The sequence below is a fragment of the Myxocyprinus asiaticus genome, chromosome 1 (assembly GCF_019703515.2).
Source record: "Myxocyprinus asiaticus isolate MX2 ecotype Aquarium Trade chromosome 1, UBuf_Myxa_2, whole genome shotgun sequence".
NCBI lineage: Eukaryota > Metazoa > Chordata > Actinopteri > Cypriniformes > Catostomidae > Myxocyprinus > Myxocyprinus asiaticus.
Genome location: NC_059344.1, coordinates 34,295,623 through 34,307,829, shown reverse-complemented (window position 1 = coordinate 34,307,829; position 12,207 = coordinate 34,295,623). Strand labels below are relative to the sequence as shown.

At 38.1% G+C, this 12,207-nt stretch overlaps 1 protein-coding gene across 1 annotated transcript; it reads right to left on the bottom strand.

The window, feature by feature from the left end:
• Positions 1–234: 234 nt before the first annotated feature.
• LOC127438931 (iroquois-class homeodomain protein irx-3-like) lies at positions 235–3,621 on the bottom strand. Its single transcript, XM_051694889.1, has 2 exons — positions 3,187–3,621; positions 235–2,509 (listed from the first exon to the last, which is right to left on the bottom strand). The coding sequence occupies exons 1-2, from the start codon at positions 3,397–3,399 to the stop codon at positions 1,448–1,450; spliced, it is 1,275 nt and encodes a 424-aa protein (XP_051550849.1). The 5' UTR covers positions 3,400–3,621; the 3' UTR covers positions 235–1,447.
• Between the last annotated feature and the right edge of the window lie 8,586 nt (positions 3,622–12,207).

Genomic DNA, 12,207 nt, shown 5'->3' with positions numbered 1-12,207 from the left:
CCATTAATATCCAAATGCGCGATTCAAGAAGGAGCTAATTACAGTTAAGTCCCTGAAATAGGAAAATGCTTCAAATCCTCCGATTTAAACCTCATAAACTTTAGTTAACGTTCCCCGTGCCTTTAAAACACACACGGTAAAACATTTCCACACAGTAAACTTAAAAGGTGAAATATCCCATGTCAGTTATAATATTCACACACACAATACTGTCTTCAAAAACAGGGGGAAGAATTGACGGTAAAGTTGCAGCGGTTCATTTATTAGCCAAAATATAGACTTTCTTGTACAATTTTGGATCACAAGTATATACATTTTCTTTACGTTATATACAAAACATTTCAACATCAAATCCTCACAGAGCTTACAAAAGAAAATGGGACTCACAGACTACTTGGCCTGACAGCATTAACATCAGCCATTGTACACAGGACATGCTTGCAATGTAAGTATACAGAAGAGTGTTATTTTTTATTTTACATTCCTTATACAGGTTAATATGAGAATCAAACAAAAAAGAAAGTAAACCCTAAGAGGACGAGAGGGCGGATAATACTATGGCAGCTTCGAGTTGGTTCTGGGGCCTATGGGGATATTGAAAGGAAGCATGAAAAAACACGCAGTGAAACTAAAGCTGCAAGCAAGTACAGAACACAACACTGTTTTTGAATTAAGCATTCTGAAATATCGACGCAGTGGAGATGCATTGGTTTGACATCTCGGTTCGTTATTGCACAAGCACAATATATAAATCATGTTTAGACCAATTACCCGAGCGCGTGACTAAACAGTCATGCATGGACATTATGTGATATTCAAATATATATATATATATATATATATAAAAAGAAACCATTCTAAAAGAAATAGGCTAAATTAAAATAATGCACAGATAATATAAGATCTCCGTTCTTACCGTCTTTGAACAGGGTGGAAGGTTGTTTTTAACAACTTTTTCTCTTTTTCCAAGGCACTAGATCTTTCTGAAATAATAACACCAATAACAACAACAACAACAACAAAAGAAAAAAAAATATACAGTTAAAAAGCCTTAAAAAAAAAAAACAAAAAAAAGATTTCGAGATCCAATGGCCTGTTGTTTAAAATGAGAAAAGTTTGCGGCCTAGAGAAGGGCTATCAAAATTCACACACACTAACACACCTTTTTAAAAAGCCACTGAAACTTTTTCCAACATTTTTCCATACGATTGGACATCATTTGGGATATTTGAAAAGCAAAAGTTAGAATATAACAAAATAAGATAAGTACTCTCCAATGGACATTTGCATATCAAGTTTCAATCTTTTTTTTTTTAACTTGAATGGTTCACAGTAGTGAGCAAATGAAAACGGATTCAGAGAGGGCTTAAAAAGAATAGTGCGCGTCCAGTCTGCAAGTACAGTCTTAATAATGTCAATACAAATGAATTGCATGTCTCTGCGCTTCTCAGTGTGAGTGACATGTACCTGTGACTGTGGACTCGGAGTTTTGACTCCTGTCCTCTGCTTGTCTGCTGTAGAGAGCGAGGCCATTCGCCGAAGCCTGGTTACTGAGTCCTAAATAATGGTTAGAGTTCAGCAAGGCGAGCTGGTGTGCGGTGAAACCTCGATTTGCCCAGCTCTGGATTTTCCCTACGGGACACGAAAGGAGTCTGTGAGGAGCGATGATGGTCTGAGCGGCGGGCGCTGCGGAAGTCCCGTTCATAAGAGGAGATTTGCGTGGATTGTCTGGAGTTGTTGCTGTCTCTGCCAAAGACCAGATCTTAGGTTTTGGGGCCGGAGGTGGGTTGTTTTCTGAGGGCGGAGAGTTATTGATGGCCTGGTTGAGTTTGACCGGCTCACCATTGGCCTGTTGGGCTTTGAGTTCTACGTTGTTGTGGTGGTGATGGTGGTGATGATGAAGATGGTGAAAGTGTTCTGCGCGGTCGCCGTGAATCTCTTTACCGTCTTTCACCATCACTTTTAACAACCTTTGCTCCGGTCCTTGTAAATCCTCATAGCCGTCCGAAATTTCCGAGTCGCTCCGGCCGTCCAGTTTCAAATCTGAATGCAGTTCATCCTGGTCGTCTAAATCGTCCTTATTCTCTATATTCTCCGTGTCAATATTCTCCAAATCGATTTCCTCCTCATCCTCCCGTTTGTCGCCGTCCTCTCCTTCATGATCGCTGTTGTAAACATTTCCTTCTTCGTCTGTGCGACTCCGTGGGGTCCAGGTCATCTTGTTTTCCTTCTTTAGCCTCCTCCTGGCGTTGGCGAACCAGGTGGACACTTGCGTGAGGGTCATTTTGGTGATGATGGCCAGCATGATCTTCTCGCCTTTGGTGGGGTATGGATTTTTCCGGTGCTCGCTTAACCAGGCCTTGAGTGTGCTCGTGCTCTCTCTGGTGGCATTTTTGGGTCTGGACGGGTCGCCAAACTGGTACTGACCATATGGGTAAAAAGCGGGATGATGGTGGGCAAATCCAGGATGCTGGACACCCGGACTGTCTTTCAGTTCGTACTGTGCCCCCTGAAACACAGAATACGTATCCAACATTAACATGATTCACGACCACCTTTCTTGGCCTGGCACGCTTTTCTTGTACACAGTTGCATTTTTTTTTTTTTTTTTGGACTGCCTCTCAATTTCTTTATTGCGTACGTGGTTCTCAGTCTTTGCAAACAATTACAAAAGCAATGAAGGATTGGGCTATTTTTAAATATATAAAAACTGTATAAAAACAGCCCAAATACTCTGCAATGTGCGGATTTTGCGCAAGGGAATAGGCTATGTAATCACAAAACATTTGACAAATCAGCAATGTAGCAGTAGTAGTGAAAATCTAAAGCCTTATTATTATTAGATTTTATTATGCAGAGGTGGAAATATACTTTGTCCAGTGGTTTTATTTAAAAAAATCGCGTTTTTTTTAGAAGCCATTTCAATTAATTTGTTACATTATCCAGCTCATTTTGCATTTACCTTATGAAGTGAAGTTCACCACCATCTTTCAAAACTTGCTTTCAAAAATTACTTTAACTTTATATATATATATATATATATATATATATATATATATATATATATATATATATATATATATATATATATGTATAATTTGTATAATTTTTTATTTTATTAGATGACAACATTTAAGTTTGGGAAACAAAGAGAAAATACCCCCCAAAAAAGAAACGATTACTCACCAGCTGGTTGAAAATGGATAGATCATTTGAATATGGAAGAAAAGCTCCATAGCTTTGTGCGGCAGCGAAAGGGGATCCGTACATAGTAGAGAGTACATTTGAGAGCGCTCCGGACGGGCTCAGGTCTGTCCCGGCTCGGGCACTACCTATCCCCTGCCTGTCCTGCGGGTATATGGGTCGGATGTACTGATATCCCAGCTGTGGGAAAGACATTGTTGTGGAGAAAGTCTGCTGGAGTCACAAAAAGCGGCGAATCGCCCTCTTGGTGTGCACCACGATATCCACTTTACAGTGAGTACAAAGTGTCAGGGAAGTCTATATTTCCTCCAAAAGAGCCAGTGTAAACGATCCGATTGCGCTTTTCTCCCTTACTTCCCTATTGATCTGAATGGACTAAGGTCAGGTCCTTACAGATTGCTTTAGATTATTGAAACTCCGTTTTGTGATTGACATTTTTAGTCGTTCAGAAGCTCCTCCTATTCCTCAAGTCTCACACCCACTTACAGATTCTCTCTCTCTCTCTCTCTCTCTCTCTCTCTCGCTCTCTCTCTCTCTCTCTCCCTCTCTCTCTCTGTGCTCCTGCTCTCAGTCTGGATAAATGCTCTGATGTCGCCATCTCTTATATGAATGAGTTTCAAATCTCATTTTATGGCTCGCCAATCATTTCATTTGTTATTCGTTCGCCGCTTAAGCCCTTTCCAATTTCTTGTGTTAATTCTCAGAAATTTAGATTTTCCACAAAATGGTAAATAGTTCCTTCTTGCTGAGTCGGTAACTTCCCGCAGATCTTTTGTGTCTTTATTTTACGCGTCTGTTCCACGTTAAACGAAGAACATCTATACGTTTAAATCGGAGAACTTAAAGAATTTAATATGTTCGCACGTTCAAAACACTAAAGGGAAAATGTTGCATGAAGATCGTTTTAGTTCATCTTATGGAACAAGATCTGGGTCCTCTGACGCCTTTGATGTGCAATATCAAAACATTGGCGTTTTACCATTCGCCTTCAGAGTAAATTGACAAGAAAGGAAAAGCCCGAGCAAAAACATTAGTAATATGGCTAAATGCACTGTTGTGGATTTCACCCAATTAAATTTTAGTTGGATCCATTGATTTTATTTTATTTTATTTAAAAAAAAAAAAAAAAAAAAATTGGAATACGAAATGATGATGATGATTATTATTCTTTATTTAGGCATATAATTAAATCCGAATTTCTTAGCTGTCAGTCCTTAAAGCTTTTTTGACATATTAAAGTATAATCGTAAATGTTTCAATTGCATTCATGTGTAAAAGCTTCTGTTCACGAAAAACATATTTTTGGCGATTAACCAAAAGGATTACTCTACAGATTGACAGATATCTACTAAAAATATTTTATATAATCCGCAACCTACTGTAAATAATACGGATTAAAACAAAGGACTATCGTCACGGTTGAAATTCCTTGAATCAGTATATGAAAATATGCAGGAAACATCCATAATCGTATTATGTTTAGTCTAGTCTATTATCATCATATGTCTGCTAATCGTCTTCCAAACAACTGCACCGATTAGTGATTTAACGAGTTTCATTTATTTGAATATAGGATGACTAAATCTCAATTCAGTAATGAAAGATTAGAATGAATCAGTTTTGGATTGGATTTGGTGTGATATGGTTTCCATTAACCCAACGTCCTTTCTAAACCTACCATCTGTTTTTGAAGAGATATTTATTGTTGTGGCATCCTAATATCTGGAATGTCATTTGTATGGGATTGTTGCTTATTTAAGAACTCTATGATTTTCATGTTCTCTTCACCACGTGCTGGTGTTTGGACGTCTAACAAAGCGGGATTACGGGGTTATTAATTAGAACAGCAGCCTGATGCTATTCAGAGCGGATGGTAATAACAGTCAATAACACCCACACAGACCTGCAGAGCTAACAAGAGCTCTCAACCCACCCGACTAACCCCGCAGCACTGTGCCATCTGGGACAGTGCAACACAACACTATTTCGACTAAGCATAGACTCTCATATTTGGATTTGTGCAAAAATGTACCTAAACAAATTCTCAATAATTTTGATGTAAACTAACTGATTGCCAGCTTTATTTCAAGTAAAATAAGAATCACGGGGACACGCATGTGTCCGCCCTGCAGCGGTCTGAGTTCAGATGGACACGTGTCCCATCCCGAGACCTGTCAAGGCTTCAAGGTTTGCCTCTGATTTATTGCCCCAATCAAATACACATGCACTAACTTAACACTCTCACACTGACCCGCAGGAAATTGGCACAGCCATAAAAGCATTAGGACAGTGTTTTCTTCCTCTCCTCCTCTCAATGACAGTGTCCGTCCCTTGGGAACACTTGTACCCAATGTGAATTATCGCAAAGCTTTATAATAATAATAATAATAATAATAATAATAATAATAATAATTATTATTATTATTATTATTATAACTATTAGTACATATGCATGTTGCCATTTTTTTTTTCTTTTTTGCCTTTAGCCTACAACGCCATTTAAACACAGGCCAAAATTTCAAAGCGCCGCGCTAATATCATTCGTAGAAATAGGGCAATCTCGGATGTGTGACTTGAGGGATGATTTCTGTGACTCCTTTACTAACAATTATGCAGATGACACCATTTCGCATTCTCCAACACGCATTCAAATAAACAAGGAGAGACGTTGCGCTCAAAAGGGCTTCCTCATGCAATACACAAGACGCCTGCGACAGCGCTGATCAAAGACTTCAAACGGGCTCTTCAAATTACACCTCTGAATCAGCTCAATAATGCCAAGGCGATAGAAAACAAGTTACACATACCCCATCGCACATGGTCTTTTAAACGGGGCTTTGCTGATCCAGATCTGTTAATTGAGGTGACAAAGGATTTAAAAAGAAAACACACTTAATGACATTTGATGTTTAGGATGTATTTGACAGGGGGAGGAATGAGAAATGTGTGTGTGACTGGCTTAAATCACATTTTCTTCAACAGCTATGGCAAACAGGATCTTCTGATTAGAGTCGTGAAAAGTCAGTTTGAATTTTCTCTTAAACAGTTCTGTTAGCTGGAAAAGGGTTAAGACTGTAGCGATACAGCAGCTTTCTCTTATACAGGGGTACTAGTGCTGGGTTGTTTGGTTGCCTGAGTGGCTCCAAGTTATTTCCCCCAAATAAAAACACCACCGTCAATCTACCATTTTAAGAATAGCTTATTTACACCATTATTCTGCAAAAGAATATTTTAGAATATAGAAATTCTCTCTCTCTCTCTCTCTCTCTCTCTCTCTCTCTCTCTCTCTCTCTCTCTCTCTCTCTCTCTCTAGGCTATATATATATATATATATATATATATATATATATATATGTGTGTGTGTGTGTGTGTATGTGTGTGTGTGTGTGTATGTATATATAATACTAAAGCATTAAAACGTGGAACTCTCCTGCATGCTATTTCTTTGCTTTATGTATTTAAAAAATAAATCAAAGAATTAATTTATAGATGTATAAATGGCCCAGGGGAATTTAATCCAATGAATTAAATAGCCTACTTTAATAAATAAATAAATAAACCAAAGTCTGACCCAGGAGCAAGCGTACTTTCTGAACATGTTTAAATTTTCATTTTTTTTTTTTTTTTTTATTATTTTTTTTTTTACTGTTAGCATAATTTGACTAATGTTATTTTAATTAGGTTTCTCCAATCAATCGTGTCTATTAAAGAGATAACTTGCACTGGTGGAGAAAGTGACGAGTTTTGAACTGTTCCCTGGGCACACACAGCAATTTGGAACAAATTAAGAGTAGTCAATGGACTGCAACTTATTAAAATGCTTTAACAAATTGTATCAAACATCAAATTCAAACGGCGTAGTCTGTTTTAACCCTTCATTAACCGAAAGACAAAGAACTCCAGAGGAGCTGATCTTGTGGTCCTATTGAACATCTACAGGTGGTTTACATTACCGGTCCTTTAATGTTGGGGGTTTTCTTAACCTTTACTCCTCCTTTACACTGACGCGGGCGGATTTAAACCTCATGTTTTCACAATAACAATATAGAAACAAGAAAAGAAAACACAAAACAATCTAATATCTATCTTGATCTTATAAATGTTCATCTAATATTATATTAGTGTCTGCAATTCATACGGCAATTTAAACAAAGCACTCACGAGAGAGAGAGAGAGAGAGAGAAACGATATATATTGACGACAAACTGCAGTCGCTTAAGTGACTGCGGAAGTCTCTTCTTTTCTGTGTGCTGAGGCTGTGGAAATCTGGAGGGACTTTCTTTCTGCTGTTATACGGAGCAGGCGTATAGTCGGAGCAGCGCGGTCATAAAGTGGGAATTTGGATTTGGTAAATTGTGCAGCCAGCGGCGGCGGCCACGCGCAGTAATTGATTGAGGAGGTCAGAGCGCACGCTGTCAGATTGCCTGCTCTGTCTTCTCGCGCGCTGCTTTGGAAAATATTTTGATGACGGTCTAGCGGGGACTGCGAGTTGTTCTAATAGCAAGGCAGCGTCACTTTCATTTATTGCTATTTACCAACATATGCCCTCTCAGCAAATAGTGCACACACCTCTTTTCTCAGTTGCCTTATAAGTGAATTTTTAGAAAATTAATAGATTAGATGTGGCAAGGTTAAGTTTTCCCTTCTTTTCCATTTTATTATTATTATTATTATTATTATTATTATTATTATTTAATAAAGATAATGATTATTAACATAAGTTAATATTTCTGAGAAAAAAAAAAGAAATAAAAAGAAACAAAACAAAAACTGTATGGTGCCTATTAATTATCTCATCATCAAACAAATGGTGATTTGAATATATTAGCTACATGCATGTTCTCTGCATTGCTACCAGCCTTTCCCTCCGTGGTTGTCTCCTGTATCAGTAACAAAGCAGCCATTGATTTTATGGTAAAGTCACTTTGCAAAGGGAATGAGTTCCTGTGGCCGAGGATATCAGTGTGTTACACGGGTATATCCCAGGTAACAAGATGAGCATTGATTCAGCATTACAGCAGATCAATACTGAAATAAGTAACTTAAGGCCTGAATTAAAATACAAACTGGAGCTTGCTTTGCCACTGTCAGTTTATGGTGAAGTGACAGAAAGACACACGAGAGAAAGACTGAATGTGTGTGTGTGTGTGTGCAAGGGCATGGCCAGTGTGCACAATCACCATCAGGAACTCCCAGACTATTTTCATGATCTGTTGACTGGTGGGAATTCAGTTCTCTTAACTATAAAACTGTCATCTGCACATATTCAAATTACTGAGCCAATGCATTGGATACCATTTCAGATTTACTCCAGTCGTAATGACAGCAAACAATCTGGTCACTCATGCTAATACAGTATAATGCTTTATGTGGCGGCAAATGTCTTAAAACTAACTCTAAAATCCTTGGCTTACTGTGACTTGCCTTGAGATATGTTGTTGAGGGGTCAGTAATAAACCACTTGGACTACTAAAACACCATCACTCCTTTGAATAAAGATGGAAACAAGAAAATCTAAATACAAGATTTTTCTACTTCAAGTTATTTGTTTTAAATATTCTTAGGCCAAATGATGTTGTACTGTGCATGATGTGCATATGGATAATATGGCTGCATTGTATTGATTGTAAGCTGAAATTAGTCATTGAAAATGTCTTTCTTTCTTATGGAAGATGTTTGCTTGAAGCAAGTTTTGTCTAATGTCTTCAGAAAAAGTAAATGATGCCCCAAGTAGCACATTGAGCTGCTGGACGTAGCCTGCACATATAATGAAGACATCTTCCATCAGTCACAAACCATGCTACAATATTTGTTGGTGATAACAGAGTGAAAGAATAGAGAGTAACCATGATCATTCTTTGCATCATCATTATACAATGAGACATAATAGAGTAAGTTTAGAGCTTGGAGAAAAACACTGTTTGAGCAATCTGGTATTATTTGGAATGTATGATTTTTTTTTTTTTTTGTTGTCCATTCAATAATGATCTCTCTCTCTCTCTCTCTCTCTCTCTCTCTCTCTCTCTCTCTCTCTCTCTCTCTCTCTCTCCAGCTGCTGTAGCAGGTCTGTATGTAGCTGCAGGAGAAGCAGCTGTACTAACACAGAGGCCCCTATCCACCCAGAGGCACTGATAACCCTGCGGGAAGAATAGCTCTCAGAGTTACCATATTGATGCAGTCTTAAATATAAAGTAGGTTTTTAAAGATTGCATTATTTGTATAGCTTACCAGTCCATAAACTAGCCACTTATTGTTTTATGCAAGCTAGTTTTGTCCAGTGTTGTTATGTTTCATAACTGGCCAATACCTAAAAGTGCATTATCAAGTTTAGTCAGAATAGTATTATGGCCTGCCGTGTATGTGTGTAATTATTGATATTGAGTGGCACAGCATTCCAACACATTGAGGTCAGTGCAGTTTATACTGCCAGCACTTATACTCAGCATGCATTTACTGATATGACATAGACCACCTAAGCACTGTTCTCATGTACACACTACAGACTATGTGTTTGGAAGTGTGTGTGTGTGGTACATTAGTGAAAGTAGACTTTTTATAATTCAAGAAATACCAATACCAAAAAGTCTATCTCTCTCTCTCTCTCGCATATATATATATATATATATATATATATATATATATATATATATATATATATATACACACACACTGTATACACTCACCAGCCACTTTATTAAGTAACTCTGTACATCAACTTGTTCATGCGGTTGTCTAATCAGACAATCTTGTGGCAGCAGTTTAATATATAAAATCATGCAGATATGGGTCAGGAGCTTCAGTTAATGTTCACATCAATCATCAGAATGGGGAAAAATGTGATCTCAGTGATTTAGACCGTGGCATGATTGTTGGTGCCAGACGGGCTTGTCTGAGTATTCAGTAGTGGTTTTAACCACCACGCAAACCATGCAATTGCATAGGGCCCCGGACGTCAGCGGGACCCCCTGCCCCGGTAGGAAAGCTCCACAAAAAACACTTGAGGGGTGGCATGTTGTTCTGTGTACATGCGCAAATACGTTGTTGTCAGCGCTTTCAGAGCGGTTCACATTAGTTTTTCAAGTAGGACGTTATGAAATAATATACAGGTCTTCCAAACTTGTTTCGCCCATGCGCTCTCACTCACAGATACGCACGAAATTAGGGTTAGTTAGTTAGGGGCCGTTCACAACGAACATGTTTTTGTGTGTATCTGCTCTGTTTTTCCATTGTTTTCCTATTTAAAAACATGCTAGATGAATGCCCTTGACTGCTGGACCGCTTCTCGCTGTTTCTTCAGCATTTCCCGCAGGACCGGCACATTTTTAGACACCGTGTCAAGTTAAAAAGAACTTCAGGTCTCAAAAATGCATGTCAAGACACCTGCATTCTGTTTCATTCGTTGCTTTGCTTCTAGATTGTTTTTAGTGCAGATGCCACAAAGATTTAACATTCTGAACAAGTTCAGCTTACAAAGAGGTGACTTTTATAATGTTTAACCTTATTCCAGATTGTTCTGCACCAAGCAAAGTTTCAGCACTTGATAAACAGCAATGCTTCCCCCCCACCCCCACGTTATAAAACACACGTTAAAACAGTGCTATGCAGAAAAGCATTTCTGAACATACAAAACGTCGAACATATATATATATATATATCGCCACAGTTCTTCTGTCTATTTAGGCTGTCTCAGTTGCTTCTGTTTCTTCATGTAATCCCAGACTGACTCGATGATGAGAACCGGGCTCTGTGGGGGCCATCTGTTGTAGGGCTCCTTTTTCTCCTTCTATTAAATTCTGTTTGCAAAGGGAATGTTGAAATCTACTATTGATATTTCCTACTTATACATTAAAAGCAGAATATATCAAATAACCGTTTTAAGACAAATGTTGTTGTAAAAAATATAATGTGCTTAAGTCTAAGAGATTTAAATAGATTAATTATATTATGAAAATTACAAAATTATATTAACATAATCACAAAATAACAAAAACCTTCAATTTTAGATTTAAGAGATAGTCAAAAGCTGTTTTTGCTTTGTGCTGACATGCTGAGAGAAAGCAAAGCAGTCATCTGTAATACGCAGAAACACATTAACTGGTTTTTGTGTCTGGGGTCCTCAGACCTTGGGATAACATGATCGCTCAGTCTCTTTTGTGTGCAGCCAACTGTTATTGTTTGTAGATTTAGCTTTCAGAGCTGACTTGTGAAATTGAGCAAATGTTAACCCACTTGATTTGTGTGTGTGTATGTGTGTGTGTGTGTGTGTACTCATGTGTTTGTGTTTTGGGGGCCATTTGTTACCTTGTGAGCAGTGGAGCAGCAATGGACTCAGCTGGTGGGTCACTCCTCTGTGACCCAGTGATGATTACATGCACACACAGACACACACTCCCCTAATTCCCTTTTTATACACACAGACTTGGGAAGAGCTGCCAGATTTTGAGAACAATGCCACCCTCATCATCACTGTTTACACCCCTCTCCTCCTCCTCCTCCAAAACAACGAATATCCCAACACGCCTCCATACTACCAGCACATATCAATGTCTATCAGTGTTTTCTGAGGTTGGCCTAATCAGCACCTTAACATGCATTCATCCTGAATGCGATCAAATCATTTCCTTGTGGATCCTTCAGATTATGAAAAGGGATCGATGATTAAATGCAACACAAAACGTAAAAATTTGTGGTATTGAGTTGACGAATGAGATAATTTACAGTACTACAGACAGGGTTGGGAGGGTAACTTTTGTAATGTACTCCACTACAGATTACAGAATACATGCTGTAAAATGTAATTTGTAACGTATTCCGTTAGATTACTCAAGGTCAGTAACGTATTCTAAATACTTTGGATTACTTCTTCAGCACTGGTAGATTTTTTCACTTGTTTTGACTATAAAAACTCTGCCAGTACAGTAAGACAAAATACACATGTTAAAAATACATTCTCTGAAAAACCTAAATATCTTATGCAGTGTAAGGATTTTTAGATATTTTTAC